Source organism: Eubalaena glacialis, chromosome 6 (genome assembly GCF_028564815.1).
Source record: "Eubalaena glacialis isolate mEubGla1 chromosome 6, mEubGla1.1.hap2.+ XY, whole genome shotgun sequence".
Lineage (NCBI taxonomy): Eukaryota > Metazoa > Chordata > Mammalia > Artiodactyla > Balaenidae > Eubalaena > Eubalaena glacialis.
In genome coordinates, this window is record NC_083721.1 from 29,869,047 (window position 1) to 29,892,544 (window position 23,498).

The 23,498-nt window shown below is 35.6% G+C and overlaps 1 protein-coding gene across 1 annotated transcript in view; it reads right to left on the bottom strand.

Moving 5' to 3' along the window:
• LOC133093212 (multidrug resistance-associated protein 1-like) overlaps window positions 1-23,498 on the bottom strand; it is a 76,080-nt gene that overhangs the window by 39,879 nt on the left and 12,703 nt on the right. Inside the window, 9 exon segments of the mRNA XM_061192967.1 lie at window positions 2,080-2,206; window positions 2,922-2,988; window positions 3,083-3,167; window positions 4,919-5,065; window positions 6,468-6,605; window positions 9,535-9,600; window positions 11,744-11,998; window positions 17,317-17,494; window positions 23,057-23,199. Of these exon segments, the coding sequence (XP_061048950.1) occupies window positions 2,080-2,206; window positions 2,922-2,988; window positions 3,083-3,167; window positions 4,919-5,065; window positions 6,468-6,605; window positions 9,535-9,600; window positions 11,744-11,998; window positions 17,317-17,494; window positions 23,057-23,199 (1,206 nt within the window).

Sequence of the window (23,498 nt, forward strand, 5' to 3'; positions counted from 1 at the left end):
CTACAATAGAAGTTTTGCTAATTCAAAAATGGACTCTAAATCTCTGATGTTTTATCAAAGAACACTGAATACTGGATACTCTGCATGAATGATGTTTGATGTAAGCCTTAGAAACTGAGAATAGGGGATCTTAGAATTTGAATGTTGGAATGATATGCCTCAAAAAAGTGCTCATGTGAAACCTTGAGAAACAGAAAGATGTAAACAAGATCACCTTATAAATACTAAATGTTAAGTTGGCCATGCCATCATTATGATTATTACTACTAAATTAGATATAATCAGGATGACACATATATTTAGGATTAAAAATGTTTTCAGAAATAATTCAGAGTGTGGTACCTCAAATCCTCCACTGATCCAGACCAACAAGCTTCCTAAAGAACAATGTGGCCAATTATATAGACAGATAATATTGTTTCTCTTTGACAACCCTAGCCTAACATAAACAAAGTGTGTCCTCTCTGCTTTACGATCAGTAATAGCAATGATATGGTTTCTATTATCACCATGAACACTTTCTTAATTACGAATTCTCAAAGGTATCAGAAATAATCTTTAAATCTTACCATGAGTACCCCAACAATCATAATGAAGATAACAATAACCATAAAAACTCATAGGGAGCCAGCTGACTCTATGCCAATAACTAGTCTAGGTCTTTGCACATTATCTTATTCAATCTACTCCTTAACCTGTCAAGCCTATTATTATCATTTATGCATCAGGTGAAACCTAGAATTGATATTGTTTTTATCTTGATAAACTCCTAATTATTTTTCAAGATTAAATAAAAGGCTACCAACTTTCTGATTATTTTTCTCTTTAAAGCAGAATTTGTTGTTTTTATACTGTTTCATTTTAAAAATCTAATTTAAATACTTGTTGTAATTGACCTTAGTATCTCCCTCACTAGACTATGAACTCTGTAAGAAGAGTAGCATATCCTACTCATGTTTATTTCCCTGGTACAAAGTGCTAGGCACATAGTATGTGCTCAATAATTGCTTTGTGAAATTAGCCGAAGAAACTGAACGATAATAAAATCAACATGACAAGCATTATATTTTTAAAGGATACTTACTGGCCTAGGAAAAGTTATAGTCATCTTGATCGATAGACAAATGGCTGATTGTAATCATTAGGAAGAGCATAAGGAGACAAAGATAGGGTACTTAAAGTTAAAAAGTAGCGATATTCATTAAGTGTAATCTTATCAGAAAAAGTCCTAAAAATCATACTTGATTCCAAACTAAGAAATAGCAATGCTGAGAGAGAAATAAATAATCACTAAAGAACTGGAGTCAGGAAAGATATAAAGACATGAGGAAAGATATATTATGAACAAAAAATAAAAAGATTTGGAGTTGATTTTTCCTCAAGAGAAAAACTGTGAAGACACTGGTTTCAGATCCATAGAGCTTCTCCATCTTGTCAGATGTGAGAGGAGGGAATAGGTAGTATTTTACCTAAGAGTTAGTTAGGTCTAAGGAAAAACTCATTAGATAGTCTAGTATTTCAAAGAAGAAAAAGCTGATGAAGAACTTCTTGAATTCTTATTCTTACTGACCTTTAAGAATAAAACAAATGGCTCGGAGTAGACCTCTCCTTAGTCCAAAGGCTTAAATTTAAATGTAAGCTATTAATATTATTATTTTCCTGAGGTTTTTCTACGTCAAAGGTCCTTCTCATGAGCAACTACAAGATTTCTTAGAAATGGAACTGCCGTAATTACTTAGGAAACATTGCAGTGAATGATAATTAGAAACCTAATCAAATTACATTATAAATCACATTCGTTTCTCTATAATTGGTTGCAATTTAGTTAATATCATCAAACAATTACCATAAGCATTCCTAAATGATTTGCTGAAGTACTTGGAGGACAGAATGCTCTTACTAAGCCATCCATAGTTAATCAATTTCTGTGGAAATTTAAATGTTTGTTACAACCTAGAAATGCTCATTAAATACTTGCATCTTCAATTCAATTTGATAAATTCTTATTGACACTAATGATGTGCTGGCTGTAGCCTATTAACACTAGGAGATGTGAAAAGAATGCATTGTTGACTTTACCTTTCTTTGGACTACTCCTTTAAGTTTCTCCATTTCCCCTAGAACGGCAGAAAGCAGAGATGATTTTCCAGACCCAACTTGCCCTATAACAGCCACTAAAGCTCCTTCTGGAATCTTTATGTTTAAGCTGCATGACAAGAAAAGGAGAGAGATGACATAAGTTCTTGTTATAATTGTTTTTAATGTATATTCCTAGACAAGTCACTGTATCACTGCACTGGGTATCATCCCTGAAATTGCTGCTATTCACATTGTCCTACATTATTCTACAAACACCCAAACTTCCAAAATGCAACAACAAATGTTGCAGAGGAAATAGAGGAAATGAAAAGGGAAAAAAGAGAGTAAAACAACCATAAAAATGAAATGTGCACTGAGAGGTTTAAAAAAAATCTTGTAAATTCCAATAGATGCATCTTCTGCTTAAAAACTCTAAAAAATAAAAACATGGAACGGGCTTCCCTGGTGGTGCAGTGGTTGAGAATCTGCCTGCCAATGCAGGGGACATGGGTTCGAGCCCTGGTCTGGGAAGATCCCACATGCCGCGGAGCAGCTAGGCCCGTGAGCCACAACTACTGAGCCTGCGCGTCTGGAGCCTGTGCTCCACAACAAGAGAGGCCGCGATAGTGAGAGGCCCGCGCACCGCGACGAAGAGTGGCCCCCGCTTGCCACAACTAGAGAAAGCCCTTGTACAGAAACGAAGACCCAACACAGCCAAAAAAATAAATAAATAAATAAATAATAAAAATAAGTAAATTAAAAAAAAAAAACAAAACATGGAACATTATAGAATTCAATGATAAATTTTTTTTGTTTTTAATTTTCCCCAAACCATGACTTACTCTTTTTATATTGGAATCCCTGTTTTATCCCAGGAAAAGGAAGCATTTGTAAAACCAATGGCATGATCTAGGAAGAAAAAATAAATACAAATATATCTTAGAATCAATTGTCTTCAGCCTAGAAGTCAAATAAGTATTGAATACAAAGAGGAACTGCTGACCTCCTATGTACTTTGTTTCTATACTTTGAGGATGAAAGTCCTCAGTGTTGAGAAAGTCTTCCAAACGAACCAATGATATTCTTGTCTATCAAAATAAATGCAAATGAAATTTCTTGGGTTTCAAGCACAAGTTAAACTGAAAAGCATTTATTGTGATTTACAGTATGATTAAAATTTTTTGATGCAAATTGAAGATATTGATACAAATATTCAGCAAGCATAGTTTGCATTGTTTTAATGTTTATAAATAAGTCCATCTATAAAGAAAAAGAACAGTTTCAAGGATCAAAGATCAAAACAAATATCATATATGCAGGAAAGCATGAGAAGAAGAAACCAAAATTCCTCCTTAACATTCTAGTAAAGACATAATAACTAATTAATAATTATAGAAAAATTAGTTTTTAAAAGCAACTTCAGGATGGTTGAATGAATTCTGCTTCTGAGCATAAATAAAATGATTGTTTTGGCAATAATAACATTTAGTTATAGTAAAATACCTGTAAAAGGTTTACCTACAATTATGATAAATAGAATCATTTTTCCCCCTGAAACTGACTTGCATGAAACCTCTAGTATATTTTTATTCACTTTATGCTAGGAAATGTCTATTGTTAATGGATAAGATGTAATTGGGCTGTGGTTTTGTTTACCAAGTGTGTCATATCAGTATGCAGAGCTGGTTCTTTATCTTTTTCTTCTCTTTTCTTTTCTTTTTTTTTTTTTGACAATTGTTCTCCTTATTTGTTTAGTGACAGTAGTAGCATACCACTAGGCGTTGGAAAACACTTTGCCATACCAGACCTTTAGCTAGATTCTAATTTCAAAAGCAAAACAAAACTGTTACTCTAAGAATGACATTTTCTTTAAGAGAAGTGTGCTGTGAAACAAGTGTTAAAAGCATCACAACAATAGTACTTCTACGCCCTCTGTTGGTCATTATTAGTAAAATAACATTAAAATGGTATTATGTAACAAAAATAGCTTAATTGGTATTTACTATAGAAGTATGTTACTCTTCAGTTAAATAATTTAAAAATTAAAAGGCAAAGTTCTTAGATCAAAGAGCTGATTCCAATAAGCAAAGATTCACTTTGTTTATGAACCCAGACTTGAAAAGGATTTGATGGGGGAATGCCCAAACCTGATATCAAAAAAATTTAACTGAGAAAATCTCAGGGCAAAGGGATGAAGGAACTCAGTTCTTTGGATTCCCTGTGGTTTTAGCCTCCTTCTACTCATTATAGCATCTAAAGAGCCTCTAGCAATTGGAGATTACAATAAAAGCAGGCTGAACCAGATACCTCATACAAGGTTTGTTGGCAGACTGATATTATCAATGCACTTTTCTCCCTGGTTTATTCATTCAGTACAGATGAAATGCTGCTGAACCCTGAGAAAATTCAGATCCAGCTCTGTGCAAAGCACCTAGTTAAAAATTTTTCAACTGAAAACAGAAAGTGAACCCTTTAATGACATAGTGTCAAACACCAAATTTTAAAAAGCTAAATAAAAGAAACTAACACTTAGCAAAGAAAACAGTATCACATATTGAAAAGTCATTTTCAATTGACTTGAAAAGAAAGTCAATTGACTTTCCATTGAAAAGACGCTTAAAAGTCATTTTTATAGAAGAGAAGCACAGGCAAAGAAGACATGATTCCTTCCATTCTATAATGTTCTCTATTGCTCATTAATTCAGGGAGGTTAATTTTGAAAGCAGTGTAAAGCAACTACAAAAAGTGAAATTTAAAAAAAAGACAAAGAAATGAAATATGCAAAACCATAGATTTCAGTAGAGAAATGATTCTCAGTTTAAGGATACTTTGGATGTACCTGGACCACAGCTGAGATCACCATTGGTAAATCAAACAGAGGAAGCCTCAAAATATTAAACAAAGACATAGATGTGAACACTTTAGTGGCTGTTAAAATGTTGCCTTCGTCCAGTAAGAAATAGACGCCAAATGTTGCCAGGGACACCTTAAAAATAGAGATATGTTATTATCTTCAATTATTCAATTATGAGTTAGAGACTCAAAATTAGGAAAGAAAATTTTAATAACCTTTATTGTTGTTTACCAAAATTCAGTACTATTCAGTACTACTGCAGAAGGATATGAAATCAATGTTTAGTACAGATCATACAATTGTGTATCTTAGATAATGACATCCTATGAACCTGTGGTCTAGCTCCCTTCTTTGACACATCGTATTTTCACTAGAGTAATTATTCCTATTTAAAACATATAGTAGTTCATCTTTTTTCAAAGTGGAGAAGTTTTATGTAAATTTTTTCCAGTGACGTGTGCATACCTTCTGTCTCATATTCAACAATTATACTTTCTCTGTGTCTTAGTATTAACTGAGGAAGGCATAAATAAATCACGACTGATAAGATTTATATTTACTCACGTTTCATTTAGAAAAGGCAGAAAAGTTCATTTATGCGTGAGAATGTATTGACTATTTATCATGTACATAGGACTGTCTTAAACAAATGTTTCTTGGACATTTCTACTAAAGTATTCCAAATGTAAATATTGCTTTTACTTTCATAATACCCACATGTTTGTTTGAATAAAAAATAATAATATTTTAAATTAACAACAGGGGAGACATATAGAATGTTCCCTGATCCCATCACCACTGAGAGTGGTAACTTTGGTTAAAATTGATGCTTCAGGTATATGTAGTTTTCTTATCCTTTGGCTTTCAGCTGCTGCTTCATATTTCAAGGCAATTTATACTCTTTAAATAGCATGAGATTCCCAATATCTGTATGAAGTGACAGAAGGAGAAGGACCTCAGTTCATATCAATTCACCTACAAATACTAATTCTATAACTTTGAGGATGTTTCCAAACTATCAATATTTCCATTTCCTTTTGTGAAATGAGAAAAGTAATGCCTTATTATTTCAAGAATGAAATAAAGCAATGCATATAACTTGTCTGGTAAACAGTAGAAACACTCAATAAATGTTTAGATAACTTCCCTTCCCAACTCTATGTAGTGTGACTTTGGGTCTTGCTTAAAAGGGATTAATCATGAAAATAAAAAAATTTTAGAGCTGAAATGGAACTCTGAAATACAGGTTATATTTTTTAAGAATGAGGATGGCATATGCTCAATCTGTAAGAAATTTACAAAGATGTAAAATCTTACTATATATAAAAAATACAGACCAATGAGAATGCACCAAAAAAATTTTCCCCTTCTTTAAAACTTTCATTCTCTTATCTCCATAGGTTAATGACTGCATATTTTTTTAATTTAAATTCAGATAAAGATTTCACTTTGGACACCTTAATTCCAGGTAATTTGAAGGTGAATCTGCAAATCAAATTTGAAAATCAAAACAAGAAATAATACACACACTCACAAAGAATGGAATGCAAGTTAAAGTCAGCATAGAAAATACAGCAAGATACCCAGCTGATTTTTGAACTTCCAATTCCTGTTCTCGAATTTCAATAATCTTCTTTTTATAGGAGGGTTCCCATGCATAAAGTTTAAGGATCTGTAAAGAAGTCAGACAATGACTATCTGACAATCGATATCATAGAAGGAATAAAAACATGCACACATACAAATACACACACTATAACACATACACACACTCACATAATTGTGTAGGTGAAAAAAAAAGATGTTACCTATAAAGTAAAGAAAATTTCTCCTGTTTTCAACTGAGTCAAAACACTTCCTTGAATTGTGTTTTTTTGGGGTGGGTCGGGGGAGGAAATCACCATGTCCCCAGGCTTATGTCTCTCTTACCCACCAGTAGCTTATTCTTGAGCCAGACTTTGGCCACATCCCAGTTCCTGGCATGAGCTCCATAGCAGTTTCTATGTAGCTTAATCCTGTCAATTTTCCTGCTGGTCCAACTCTCAGTTCTGTTCTCTTCCCATTTCTAAATATCTAAGCTTCTCTCCTTGGTCTCCCAATTTCTTGAAAACTGATGTCTTGGGACTTCAAGCCATTTTCTGAAAGGTTACTGGTGTTCTGAGATTGTAAACTATTTTCTGAGATGGAAAACATGCAGAAGCAGAATCAAACAGTGGCTCACCACATATGTTTTAGAGTGAGATAGACCTACATTCAAATTCCAGCTCTGTCTCTTTGTGATGATTAATTTTATGTGTTAATTTGGCTACGTTATGTTGCCCGGTTCTTTGATTAAACACCAGTCTAGATGTTGCTGTGAAGGTAATTTTTAGATCTGATTAACATTTAAATCATCAGACTTTAAATAAAGCAGATTACCTTCCATTAAATGGGTTGGCCTCATCCAATCAGTTGAAGAACTTAAGAGAAAAAACTGAGGTTCCCTGAGAAGGAAGGAATTCTGCCTCCAGACTCAAGATGGCAACATCAACTCCTGCTGGAATTTCCAGGCTGCTCAACAGATTTCACACTTGCCAGCCCCCATAATCATAAGCCAATTCCTTAAAATAAATCTTTATTTATCTATCTATCTATCTATCTGTCTGTCTGTCTATCTGTCCTATTAGTCCTGCTTCTCTGGAGATCCCTAATAATCTCTCACCAGCTCTGTGAACTTAGACATGACCCTTACCTGCTCAGATACTTTGTTTCCTTATTTGTAAAATGAAGATGAGAAATCTTTTTCTTGAGGTTTATAAGAATTATATGAGGAAACAGATATAAAGTGATAGGCACAGTGCATGACACACAGAAAATGTTCAATAAATGCTAATATATTATCATTATCAAATAGAGGCTCTATGACACCTGTTTTCAGACTCCAAGGATGCAAACTGCTCACACCTTTAAACTATCCTAATTGATTGCCACTTGGACCTCTACCAATATTCTAGTGTATTTACTACTGGGACTGCTATTTTAAATCTTGAATTTTGCTTAGATCTTGAGGAAATTTTCTTTTATTTTATCTACACTGTCCTAGTCCTACTGATAATACAAATTTCCTTTTATGAATATCAATACTTAAAACCTATAAACATACATCACTCTACTTTCTAATGGATGCAGGGGCTCTCAATTAACCCACCAAGAGGTGCAAGATGCATCTGGATCATATACTTTGGGGATGTGTGACCTTATTGAATAATCTGAGTTAAATTTCAGAGTTACTTATTGCTATTCTAAAGTTCAGATGATTAAATGGATATTAGCCTCCTTTCAAGGTATCTTCAATCTAACAATGTCTTTCACTTCAGTAATTTATATTTTTGTAAAAATTCTACACAGCACAATACAGTATATCATTTATTGATTCTAAGGTGAATCAATGGGTACATATAATGGGTTTATTCTGTGTATATAATGATAGATGCACCAGACAGAGGGAATGTCCTATGCAGTTTTAAATGTCAGAAGGAAATTCCATGTGAACTCTGCAAATTTTGTGCTTTAGAAAAATCTGGTAAGCTATAATCCAAGTGCAATAGGATTTGAAATTATATACAGAAGGTCTCCAATTTACAATGATTCAATTTAGGATTTTTCAACTTTAGGATGGTGCAAAAGCAATGCTCATTCAATGGAAACTGCACCTCCAATTTTGGATTTTGATCTTTTCCCGGGTTAGTGATATGTGGTATAATACTCTGTCGTGATGCTGGGCAGCCACACAGCCCAGAGGGTAAACAACCAATACACTTGCAACCATTCTGTAACCATACTACCATTCTGTTTCTCACTTTCAGTAAGTATTCAATAAATTAATGAACTTTTCAACACTTTATTATAAAATAGGCTCTGTGTTAGATGATTTTGCCCAACTGTAGTCTAATGTAAGTGATCTGAGCATGTTTAGGCTAGGCTAAGCTATGATATTCGGTATGTTAGGTGTATTAAATGCATTTTCGACTTAAGGATATTTTCAGCTTATGATGGGTTTATCAGGATATAGCCCCATTGTAAATTGAGGAAGATCTCTATACAAAAGTTCACAAGGTTTCACTCATTTTATCACAGAGAAAATGTTAGTGGTGTAGAGTGGGGGTAGCTTTTCTAGTGAACAAATAACCTGTAACACACCTTTCATAGACTAGCATTTGTATGATCATTTCTATTCTGAGTAAAAGAACCCCGTATAAATCTGCCTTCTCATCACTTACCCTGTATAAATCTGCCTTCACACTGATGACAATGGTATTGTCACTCTGCCCTGCTTCATCCCATCTCTTCTACCCTTGAAACAAGTAATAGTTTGTATCTTTTGGGATGTTTGTGTTTAGTTGTTGGTTGGGAATCAAAAAAAAAAAAAAACCTGCATTTTATTTGGCTTTATTTAAATGTTATTTCAACAATAAGAATTCCTATACATCTGAAATCTAAAATACTCCCTCAAAAATTATACTTATATCATTACTTTGATATTGAGAATGCTAAAAAATTCATTTATTGTTTAACTCATTGCTATATTCTAAATAGTTAAAGGCATGCTCTTTTTATATTACCTTAATTCCATGTAAAATTTCATTGAGCAGTTTTATCTGTTTGTCTTTGTTCTTCGTTTGGCTTTTCTATGTAAGGGAAAGAAAATGAAAGCATATTTGACGAGAGTTGCTAATACTTTAATTGACATGACCATAGCTATTTTTAAAAATACAATGTATTTCCTCTATTTTATATAATATTTTATATAAAGCCATCTTATAATGTTCATCCAATATTATTCTGTTGATAATGTTAGAAAATAGTTATAAATAGACATTATAAACTTAAAAGTAGCCAGCAGTAGGATAAAAACAAGGTGGACATTTTCCAAAAGAGTAGAAAATATAATAGTTATTTAGAATGGAATGATAAAATAATATCCATATTCTATTAAAATGGGATAAAATTCCCCAAACTCTATCAATTATATATATATATAAATAAAGGTTTCTATATTTTAAGTATACTATCTTGAATGTTATTAGTACTTTGGAAATTAGAGTGATTAAAATGTATATTTTCAAATACTGGTTTTTTTGCAAACATTATATAAGTATTATACATGTATTCAAATGCTTAATATTTATATTATTTTATACTTATTATTGTTTAGATATTGCTTCTTAAGGGTTTCCTCCAATAATACTGCCACAATTATTTTACATATAATAATAAGTATTTGTATATCTAACAAAGTACACATTTACAAGTTAATATCCTTAATATTGTTTGTATGATTAAAGCATATTTTCTGTTTGGAATATTTGTATATAATATTGGAGTCTCTTTGGATGTTTTAGGGCTCTAGACTAAGGTCCTGAAAATGTAATTCCATTCCTAAAAATTTGACTTACAATTATTTAAAATCCAGAATATTTTTTAAAAATTAGTTTAAAAGTATTCACTGAAAAACCTGTTATTCTAAATACTAGTGTGTGTTTAGTAATTCGTAATTATTTTATAATCATATGTTATTTTCTATTTCTCATCTTTAAAGCCTAATCTTTTTGGTAATTATTTGAAAAATTCAGAAAAATATAAAAGAAGGTATAAATTTTCAGCACCTAAATGTACTAAAGTAATAAGTAAAAAAATATCCCCTTCTTCCACCTAATTTCTCTTTAGAGGCAACTATTCTTAAAAGACTGGTGCTTTATCTCTAAGTTATTTTTATACTTATACAAATACATTTAAATCTATATTTATATGTCTTCATTTATCTACCTCTGTCATATCCATGTGCATAGGTATAGTCACATTTTAAAAACTGGATCTTATACACACACAAACACACACACACGTGCATGACCTACACATATATATATATATATATACATATAACATATTCATATGTGTTTCTTAATTTACTTTCCATGTCAGTACATAGATACTGTTAATCTTTTATCCATTTAAAATAATAAAATGTCATAAGCAATACATCTGCATCTGTTTGTTACTTTAACATGTGAAACCATCTGTCTCTCCCATTACAGTGTGGTCTCCTTCAGAGCAGTGAACTAGTCTTGTTCCTCCATTCCTAGAGTAGAGCAGAGTGTACACTCTATTGCAAAAGGCAGATGTCAAAAATACATTGATAGTAAGATGACTGACTGAATGTAGAGGAAGAATATTAAAATTAATTGAGTTAAGCATTTACTGCCCACTTGCTGCATGCAGTCACTCCTTGCTCACTTTAGCCCACTAGCCTCCTTGACACTTCTTCAGACAGACCAAGCATACCTCTGTCTCTAGGCTGTGCACACACTATTCCCTTTGCTTGATATATCTTTTTCTCAGACATCCACATGGATTTCTACCCTACCCTTCAGATATATCATATCCTTCCTGAGGATGTCCTGGCCCCTGCATGTGGAATGACACCCTTTGTTACTCTATCACCTTATACTAATTTAGCTCTCTTCATACACAAATTAGCACCAGGCATTATCTTACATACCTATTTATTTACTTGCTTGATGCCTGTCTCCCCCAATAGCATAAAGAGAGCTGAAACTTGTCAGTTCTCCTCACTGCTGTACTTTCTTTGCCTGGCACAGGATAGATGCCCAATCAATATTGGTTGAATAAATGAATGATAAATTTGGATTATTTCCATTTATAACCTCTATTTTCCATATTTAGAGAATTAGTTCGATGATTATTATCAACTCAAGTCAGGAAACTCAACTTCTGTTGGACACATGTAACTTGAGGCAATCACATTCTTACCTTCAGCTTTTTCATTCTATTTGCAACTAAAGCATTCATTGGGATAACAAACACAAGGACTGCCACCCCTGCTAACACTGCTGGACCCAGCTCTTGCCAAAGGAATGATATGGCCATCAGGATTTGAAAAGGAGCTGACCAAAGGAGATTGATGTTTGTGGTCAAGTCCATGAGCTGCTGGGCATCTGCTGACATCAAGTTAATAATTTCCCCAGTGGAAAACTTTTTTCTAGAAACATTAGATAATAGCAGGCCCTGGAAAAAGAAAAGCAAAATACTCAGAGTTCTGTAGATCATGGGGGATCTTTACAGTCAAACAATGGTAACTTTTAACTAAAAATAAAAATTTGTAATATATTTAGACAAATATGCATGATTACTTATGCATTGGATCATATAATATCAAGAGCTATGTTTTTAGATGAAGAAAAAACAATTATTGATCAAATTACATAGTTTTAAAATTTACTATGTATTGGTAGAGAGTAACAGTTGGATTGCCAAGCTAATACATTCACCAAGAACCCTTTACGATTTGTGGAATTGAAAAACTGCAAGAGAAATCAATTCTAGATTTCTAGCACTGAGCTTCCTCTCTATTTACTGGCGTATAATGCTAAACCATCTAACTTTTATCAATACAAAGTACACAAGTGAATCAATGAATATCTAATGAATGCTAATTTTTAAATGATACAGTCCTAATTCTTAAAGAGATTATAATCGAATTGTGCAGTCCACTCCCCTCCTACACAAACGTCCTACACACAGGCTGATTGTAAGTATAACAATAGGTAAGAAGGGCCATGGGGATTTAGAGAGATAAGAGTATTGAAAAGGCTTCATGGACCAGTTGGAAATACGTCTTTTCTTTTCTTCCAAAGCCGAATTCTCATTTTCCCTCTGTGTATGTTATTTAATATTATATTGAATTCAATATCCTTAAGGTTAATTACTGGTATCTTCTTACTAAGGTTGATATTAGAAATTCATTTATTTAATTTCCCACTCATTTAAAATTCCCAGTGAAAAGCATAAATAACTGTAAAAATAGTGGAAGTTTATATTTAAACTGGAAAAGAGGCAAAAGTCCATTCATATGACAAAAGTTCTAAAGAATTGCCACCACATTGATTTAAAGAGAGACAGGATTGAGAGCTGGATCTAACAAAAGTAAATGGTATACAGGAGGCACTCAAGATCTATTTATTCAATAAATGACTAATACAAAGCCAGAGGAAAAGCCCATCTGGAAAAAAAGTAGGCAGGGCCTTCAGTGGAACACTTCTAACATTCCCCAGCTTAAAGCCGAGGGGCTCAGTGCATGTGGGAGGTCATGGGGCCCCCGGAGGAGATGCGCAGACCTGGGAGGTTCACAAGGTGTCAGGATCCCCCTAAGCTCTATGACTACTGCAGTGTTGAATCCTTTACATTTCTGCTACTGCCTTCTAAGGGGCACAGTGGTGCTGATGATAAAACAGAATAAATACTGCTCCCATAAGAGGAAAAAAGGAAAAAATACTAATCACAACAATAGTTAGGCTTCTATCCACGCCTCCTCCAAATGTAGCTTTGTAAACTCCCTTCATAAGTTACTGACCATTTAAAGTGGCCAAGGAAAACAATGGAAATCCAAGAACAGTTATTCTCGTTTCATTAAGACTATAGCATTTTTTAAGAGCGATCCATTGATCTCTAATAGCACCCACCCCCAACTTACTATTATAAACTCTTTTCTCCCACTTTTCTAGAAGGAAAAGATAAACCACACTTAGCATTTATGAAAATACTAAAAGACTGAGTAATTCAAAATCATCAAATTATCCAAGGAATCAAATAAATACCCTCCTTTTGGAAAACACACAAAGCACACCTGTCACCGGCAAAACCCATTAACAATTCTAAGGGGACCGGGTAATACAATAAAGTCTAACCTTTTTTTTCTTCCCTTTTCCTGGGTGCTTAGGCTAGTCTCACGTGCTCCCAGGGGGCAGTGTGCAGAGGCCTCGCACCCGGCCCTTCAGACCAGAGTTCCTCCTGGGAAAGGAAACGGCTGAGCCTGCACCGAGGCTCGGTGTCGGGGTGCAGTGGCCACGCATGACGCTTAATCCAAGATGGCAGCCGCGGGCCGCGAGCAGAGATGTTGCGCCCGGCACCTTCATCAGGAGCCAGAGCAGCACGGCTGCAACCACCCAGCAAGAACCCCGCCCCCTGCCCTCCGTGCGAGCCTGTCGGGAGAGCCTGTGCTGTAGAGCAGCGGTCCCCAAGGGCTGGTTTCCTGGAAGAAAATTTTTCCCCGGGTCCGGGGTAGGGGGGGGAATGGTTCAGGCCTGATGCTAGCAACGGGCAAGGGGGGGGGATTGTGGACCCCTGCTCTAGAGCGAGCTCCCACCTCTCCATTATCTGATCAGAGAATAAAGCTTTCCTTTGCTCCTAACCCAAACTTGGTTGGCTCGAAGGACACTGGACGGAAGGACCCTTGTTGGGGACCCACTCAGGAAGCTCTGTAACACAACTATGTGACTCATCACTTTTTGAAACTTCATTCATTTCATTGATTGAATTATGCTCTAAGAAGACCCAGATAAACCAGATATGGCTTCCAACCTCAAAAACCCTTTTTATGGGCTGGAAATATCTTTTTTTTATCACTGAGCTCAATTCACTAATGGTTCATTTCATCTTATGATGAAATTTGCTTTACAATTTCACATTCTCCCTCATGTATTTGTTCCTTTCTGGACTCATTGCCACGGCCCTGGTTCATATCTATTTCCTGAACTATTTTTCCTGATCATCCTAGCTGTAAGTCATAGACATCATATGATTTAGAACTTGCTGGGCCCTAAACATTTCTATCCCAGTGATTCTCAAACAGTGGTTGCCATACTTCTAATGAGTCATGGTGTTCGTAAAGGTGGATCCTCAAAAATCTATGAGAATTCATTTTTCCTCAGTTCTTTTGGATGCAAAAAAAGTATGCCAGGATTTTCTTTCTCTCTCCTCCTTCTGACCACACTTAAGTATATCTATTTTAAAGAATGGAAACAGAATTTTATCAGTTTTCTTTATATTATATACTTCCCACAATTAAGGAAAGAATAAACCTTTAAGCCACAAATGTAGACAGTCTAGACACGGTTATTAAACTTAAATTTAATTGAAATTAAAAATCGACTTCCTTACTCTTACTAGCCACGTTTCAGTTTCAAGGGTTCAACAGCCATATATGACTAGTGGCTACCATACTGGGCAATATGGATATAGAATATTTTAAAAATCACAGAAACTCCTATTGGATGGTATTTGATGGAAGAATGCCCTCGGACTGCCCACATTAAGCCCAGGACTAACTGATGCTGCTTTTGAACCATGTCTTGTTCCTTAGTCCTCAAGAATTCCCATGGAGCCTGCAACTGAGAGCTAAGGGGTAACAAAATCTGAGTTTTAAGACCCAAAGACTCGTGAAGTGCTCAAGTGGAAGGAGGCCTGTGTTTTTCCCCACAAACCTTAAAAACTGATGTTCCCTGAACTCTACTCCAAAGTAGCAGCAGTCATGTGGATGGATACAGAACAAGAGCTTTCAAACACCTCCCTTCCTCACCAAGAAAAAGGTGTGAGACCAGCTTTACCCCAGTGTAACGACAAATCCCTGATGAAGGAGGGCCAGTGTCAGATGAACATGGGTCATCTGGTGCCACTATGAGAGCCATTTAGGATCTTGAAGTTATCTAAATATGACAAAAATCAGAATCCTAAGATCTGTATAGGAGAAGGGAAATTTAGCAACCTCAGTTAGTCCCTCTGGAAAGCGGATGTAGGATAAGAGACTCAGAAGAAAGACTGCCTTATATTTGTGCCACCTGCGTGGGCTGTCCCAGAGCATCCTAACACGACAGGTCACTACTAATGTCTTCCGCTGTGTGTCTGATGGAGTTAGAATTAAATCTTAATCCCTACTGCAGGATCCACTGAACCAGCTTGATTGCTGTATTCCTTTGATCCTTGAGTGCCCTTTGTTATTAAACATGCTCTAAGGACCCATACAGTCTCACTCCTGTAGACTCTGTTCCCTCTTACATTATCTCCAGGGTCTTTTTGCCCTTGTAATGGACTCACCCATAGCACTTGATTTTCCTTTTTATTTCGGACAGTTTGCTCCAATTTCTACCGCAATCTACTCTTTTATGCTTGTAAATGCACCCAAATCCTATACCTAAACTCCAATGCTTTAATCAATGAATGAAGTCCTGTTCCATATAGACCATATATCGAAAACAAATGTTAGCATTTAAACTGATTCCTAGACTCTTTGATCAATCTTTTCTCCCTATTTGGATTCTGTAAATTCTCAGAATTTACAGCCGTTAAAATTACAACTGGGGCAGCCTCTCTGACCCTGTATCTGGGCTACGTTATACAGAGCTAGCTCTACTTCAAGTTTAGTATTTCCTGGCTCAATTGAGCTTGGGTCATTCCAGAGTCTCTAAAATCACTCTATGCCTCCATTTTGGCCTAATATGGCCAAATGGTCTGTAACACTTCATGCCCAGGTCAACCCAAATTATATTTCCTTCCACTTACAAAAATCCTACAGCTTTCCCAAAGACTATTTCAAGTCTCCTTTCTATGTGAAACCTTCCTTAACTGCCTACACACATTGTAGATTTCCTGCTTATCTGATCTCTTATAATATCTGCATTTAGTTCCACACATTTATTATGTATGCTAATAGTTCTCCCCAATTTCTTGAAGGCAATGGCTCATTTATTCATTTACTCAGTCTTCCAACTTTTATAAAAATGTGTAAAAGCCACTCTCTTAGATGATAAAGGTACAACAGGTTAAAAAGTTCCTATTCCAAATCTGAAGAGCCCACAATTTATGGAGGAGTACAGACTAAGAAGGCAAAATACACCTGTTGATTTAATAACTCCGTGATAACTACGGGAGGGAGGAAACTTTTTAATTGTTTATAACTATCATGTAAATAAAAGGCTCTGAATGGTAAAGAGGTGGTATTTAAAATTGTATTTTCAAGAAAGGACAAATTAAACTTTAGGGTCATGCTAGGTATAAGGATCAGCTAGGTTTTGGGGTGGGTGGCAAAGGGCTTAGACTCAAAGAGAAATAGGTAACGACTGTATAGAGAAGGATGGCTTTGTTGCATGAAAAGACAGAGTGAGCCGAGGAAGAAGTAAAAGGTACTATGTAGATGGAAAATGATCATGGAAAGAAATTTTATTGATACATAAATATAGACAACCATAAAACATTCAATTCCATTCATTTTCTGAGGAGGAGTTAAGTGATGTAACAGTGGACAGAGAACATCATTTAATTTCATGGATTAGAGTTGACTAGAAGTTTCAGGGACTATAGAAAGAGGACCCTATAAAGAAATTAATGCAACCAATATTGATGAGTCAAAGTTCTTTCATAGCAAAATAAATGTATATTCAAAGGACACACTAGAACTTTTTAATATACACTTCTATTTTTCCAGATCCCTTATTTTAAAGCACATAAGGATACAGTTCATTTAGAAATTGGGAATTTCTTCAATCTTTTACCTTCTTGTAGATCAGTCCAATTACAGCTGTCTTAATTTTTGCTGAAGTGAGCATGTTAAAACGTTGGTACTGCTGAAGGATCAGGGTTTGCAAGAAGACTACAACAAAAAGTGCCAAAGCATAACCATAGCCACTCCAGCCAAAATCTGGGCGGTGTTCACAGAAAATGATCATTTGCCTGAATGTCATATGCAAATTGAGAAAAGGGAAGAAATGTTAAACATCTGAAGTAATAAAATGCTTATGTGAATTAAGTACTGTCAAAATGTTACACACGCACACACACACACACATTCTTGCCTGTTCTTTTTTTACTTACCCAATTTGGCATCCTTTCCCCCTTTATTTTTATTCAAGCATATATAATAAATAGAATCAACAATTATTATCTCAGGCTTGTGGGTAGAAGGATATTTTCTAGTTTTCATATGGCAATCTCATCAAATAATTTAATGTTCTGGCCTAACTTCATCATGAAAATTGAGACACAGAGACATTTAAAAGTTCTTTTTTTTTTGCTGAAATCATGCATTTTGTTAAATACAGGGAAACATGACAATTAGAACTTAAGTAGAGAATCTCTTAGCATGGCAAAAAGACACTGTTTCTTTAAAGGCCTGAATTATAGCTCACCGTTTATTACTTTTATGCATATCCAATTTCCCTCTCCTCTACCTTTACTTATTTCCTCTTAAGTTTGGTGACAACATGGTCATCATGATTAAGGTCAATGCTGGGTACACCTAGACAATGGGGATGGTTCTAATTATCTAAGCTTCGATCTACTTTATTGACAGCTTGGACAGTTAATGGATGTACACTTAAAAGCAATTCATGTTGCCCGAATTGCTTTATAAACCAAGTACTTCAAAAATTATTAAAATTGTACCTTAGAATCAAATATAATACCAGTGCCTCTAAAAATCCTACTATAAACCTCTAGTCACTGAAAATCACCATTTGAAGTGACCACAACCCACATAAACATTATACAACAGCAGGTTCTGTATTTTTAGTTGATGTCTATCAGATGCCATCCATTGGGACTCCAGATTATTTTTACAAAAGCAACTTACTAAATAACTTCTTGATCTCAGAATTAAATTTCCTGAACGAGAAGCACTATTCTTCTTACTGTAGATACATCTATCAATTAGACTGTTTCCTGTTTCATAAAGTCAAACAACTAAATGACTATCACCAGGTACTATATTAATATGGAACTACTAAAAATATTTCCAGGAAATACTGTAAATAATCTGTGATCAAGGCATGGTAAAGACCGTAAATCTATATTCATGATATCAGATACAAATACTCATTTTTTTGTTTGACTGACATTAGAATAAAATCCCAATAAATGGGAAAAAAGAGTAAGCACCACGATCAGCAAGAAACAAATTTCTTCTACTAGTAAATTAATGAAAGTATTATTTTGATATATTTATTATCCATGAGACATGATCATATAAATTCATAAAATTCTTTCTGATGACTCAATTCTTCCCCAATGCGGGAATTGTAAGCTTATTCAGCTACTCTAGAATGAGTGTTTCTTGGAAAAGCATAGCTTTGGATAAGTCCATTTACTCAGTAATCCATTCAGGAAATGTATTTCGTCCTATGTGCCAGGGTCTGTGCTAGGAGCTAAGGACACAAAAATTGAATAAGTTCCTGGAGGAACTTATAGTCTACTCAGGGAGAAAGACATGTCAACTGACTCATTTCAATGCAATGTTGAAATTTCTGTTTTGCAGGTGTGATCAAGCTAGTATGTTATAAAAAGTGTGTGACAAAATTAGGGAGACAATTCTCTACCCCACAGCCAAGGACTTAACAATTCTTTAGTACCCAACAGACTGCACATTTGGGAAGAATACAGAGACACTGAATTGCCATCGTCTATAACTATTTTCAGAAAGAGTGACCACAGTGAGATTCTCTAATGAGTTTCTTGAGCAGTAGTCAGTCATTGGCAAATGGAAATCAGAACATGACTAAGAATGGCTGGGGATCACTTGCTACTCCTCTCATTTTGAATTTGAACCTAATTCCCCTCCCTTTGGATCTGAGCTGAATTAAGGGATTGCTTGACCAAAATAATATGGCTCAAGTGACATTCTGGGATTTCCAAGTCTAGGTCCTAAAATGACTTGCCTAAACTTCTTGGAATGTTTACTCTGGGAACATCCAGCTGCTATGTAAGAAGATCAACTAACCAGAGACCTCAGTGCTTAAGCTAACCATTCAGAGAAGCTGTGGAGAGAGAGAAAAAGAGGGAAAGAGAGATGACCATTTCCAGCCATCTTAGCCCAGGCATCAGGCATATAAGTTTAGAAGCCATCTTCACATTCTGGTACCAGCAGATGCAGAAAAGAATCAAGATATCACTCAGCCAGCAGCCAGGTCCAAGTTCCCAGATGCATGTCTCTATTGGAGCTGCTACAACTATCTCAACCCTTCAAGCTACTCAGTGAATGCCCCAGTCATTGTGGAGCAGAGAAAAGCAATCTCTCTCTGAAGTCCTGGTCCACAAAATCATGAACATAATAAAATCATGGTTTTTTTATACCACTTAGTTTTGAAGTGGCTAATTTTGCAGCAATAGATCACCAGAACAAGGCAGGAGAGAAGATGCTGGCCAATGCATCTCTCATAGATGGACTTCTGGTCATAGATGAATGGTAATTACTCAGTGATAACTACTTAAAAATAACTGGGATATTCAGAGGTGAGGGGCAGAGGCGGGGGAATGAGACATCTGTTATCTTGTCTGTGGGAGGAGGGGACGGTTAATCCAGGAGACATTTGGCTTATACGTCTATACACAAGGGAACCAAATAGAGACTCTGGGGTAAAAACAACAGAAACAGTTTTCTGACAGCAATAAAACAGCTTCTGCCCTTGGATTCCTTAACACCATTCTCTTTCGGTTCTCCTCTCTCTGTTACAGCCACTCCTCCTCACTATCTTTTTTTTTTTTTTTAAAGGAACTCCTTTATTTATTTATTTATGGCTGCGTTGGGTCTTCGTTTCTGTGCGAGGGCTTTCTCTAGTTGCGGCGAGCGGGCCTCTCACTATCACGGCCTCTCTCGTTGCGGAGCACAGGCTCCAGATGCGCAGGCTCAGTAGTTGTGGCTCACGGGCCTAGTTGCTCCGCGGCATGTGGGATCTTCCCAGACCAGGGCTTGAACCCGTGTCCCCTGCATTGGCAGGCAGATTCTCAACCACTGCGCCACCAGGGAAGCCCTCACTATCTTTTGATGGATTTCCCTGTCTTCACCACCTCTACACACTGAAAAAGCTTATGATTTTTTGTGTGGACATCTTTACTTCCCTTCACTGTAGCTAAGGTGAACTCATCCAGAACAGTAGCTTGATATACCCAGTCTAATTTGGAACAATCCCAAATTTATCACTCTAGCCTATATCTTTCTTAACTCCAAACTTACGTAGACGATTGCTCATTCAAACTTTTTACCTAAATGTCTGTCAGGGATCCCCAAGACCACTCCCTCGTTAAATGATTCATTAGAACAACTTCTGGGACTCAGCATATAGTCATATCCATGACTATTAATTATTATGGTGAAAGGATGCAAAACAAAATTAACAAAAAGAAAAGGTGAATGGGGTGAAGTCTAGGGGAAAACAGGTACAAGCTTCAAAAAGTCCTCTCTCAGTAGAGTCACAGAGAACACTCTTAATTCTCCCAGCAGCTAGTTGTGGCAAATATGTGAAATGTTGTCCACCAGGGAAACCCTTTAAAGACTCAGCATCCAGGGCACCCTCTTCCTAACACATGCCCAAATTCCAGACTCCCAGAAGGAAAGCAGGTATTCAGCATGGACCATGTTGACTGTATAAACAGTCTGGACATACTGAACCACTCCTATCAGTTAAGGTAGTGGGAACCCTCCTGAAATTCAAGTTCCAACTGCCAGCCAAAGGCCAGCCCTATAAACAGACCTTCCAAAGGACAGCAGTCAGGTCTGCTATTTTAATTCTTTTCTGCAGAATGGCTAATACATATTTCAAATTTAGCAAATTCCACTCCCTCCTTGACTCTTTCCTGAGCCTTCCATACCTCAGTAAATGGTAACTCATTTACCTTGTGATTTAACAGAAACTCGGAAGCCATCCTTGACTCCTTTCTTCCTCTCTCAACCTATGTTCAATCTACCAGTGCATTATGTTGACTCTACCTTAAAATAAAGCCAGAAGCTGACCACTTATCACCTCCATTGCTACAACCTAGTTGAAGCCATCATTGACTTTTGCCTGGATTATTTTAGCTGTTCCTTCTTCCACTCTTGCTCTACTTTATTCTCTGTGCAGCAGCTAGAGTGATTCCTGTAAAACTGAAGTCTAATCATATCATTCTACGCTCAAAATCATTCAAAGGTTTCCCTTCTAATATATCATGTTCCATAAGGCCCTCCAAAATCTTTTCCAGCCCCCAAATCTTTCTGACCTCAGTCTCATCACTTTCCTTTTCTGACCTCTCAGCTTCCCTGCTCCAGTCTCACTTGCCTTCTAAGGGTCCTCAAAGACACCAAGCACGCTGCTGCCTCATGGCTTTAGCCCTACCTGTGCTTCCTATTTGCAACAGATATGGTCTCGGCTTCCTCCCTAACTTTCTTCAGAACTTTGTTCAAATTTCACCTTATAACAAATGTCTTCCCTAATCACCTCACAGAAAAAACTTTCCAGTTCCCCAGACTGGTATTCCCTACCCTATTGCCTTGCTGCACTTTGCTTTCCTTAGCACTGATTATTTCTTAATACAATTTATATTTATTCATTTGTTTATTATTTATCTCTCCCTTCTAAGTGTCATCGGGGCAGAGACTTTTTGATTTTTGCTCTATCCCCATGGTCTACTTAGAACAGTTTGGCATGTAGTAGGTGCTTAATAAATATTGGATAAATATGTGCCTGAATATTATTTGGGATCCAGGCAACTCAGGATTAATTCTATTTTCATGAATTAAATTGTTCTTAAAAACTCCAACTTGAAAACTTATTCAAAACAAAAAATATAATTATTAGTTCATAAAAAAATGTTTCCTTGTGTTTCCTTCATATGACAGGCAGAGGTAAGGAAATGTCCCCTTGAAAAAGGTAGCATATAGTCAAGGACTCAATTTTAACGTCTGCCCGTAAATCCTTGCATATAGATACTATAGAAATATTATAGAAATGCTTTAACTTTTTTCTCTCTATGTGTACACATAAATATATACACATACATATATATTTATGCATATTTATATATTATTACCTTGGCTGATAAATTTCAATTCCCAAAAGTCCACAGCTAAGAAAAATAGTAGAGGTATGTGTCCTTTCATTTTCTAAACATATACTCAAGCCAGATTTCCTAGATTTGAATTGTAACTCTGGCATTTTCTAGCTGTATGGTCTTAGGCAAAGTACTAGAATTTCTTTGTTTCTGCATTGTGATAGTCGGTACAATATTACTTCCTACATCATAGGATTGTTGTAAAGATTAAATAAGATAATTAATATAAAGATTTTAGAACAGTGCTTAGTACATGGTAGGTTTCAGTAATTACTCACTATAGTATCATAATTCACATTCATATCACAGGCAAACATAATAGACTGCCTGTATTCTAAATAAAATTTGTAATTGGGACCTATCTCATTCTTTTTTAGTGAATGATTTGCTTATCATTTTCCTGTGGGAAGAAGAAAAAACAAGACTTCAACTTACTTCATTATGAGTGGGCTAGTGAAGGACAAAACATCAGCAAACACTTTGAATAAAGCAACTTGAATCAGGACAAACTTAAAGGTGTTCCACAATGCACGGAGTAGAGATGGTTTCCTGGTATGTGCCTCTTTATGAAAAGATGACTACATAATTAAAGAAAATAAAAACAATGTGAAAAGGGAACAGAACTAATACATAAAATATATATAAACTAACCATAAAATTAGTATTGTACTCCAAAGATAGTAAAGCAACAAAAAAAGAATAAATTCAGCTAAACTTGAAAATATGACCCATATCATTGGTATGGTAGGTCTCCAAACCACATGGTATTATTTATACCATGTGGCATAAGTGGAAAAATATTTTATTTTATCACTTTTGTGAGTTTTGAAACTGTTTAATACAGTTTTTATCTTCAAATTATATTTTCTTTTTGAGA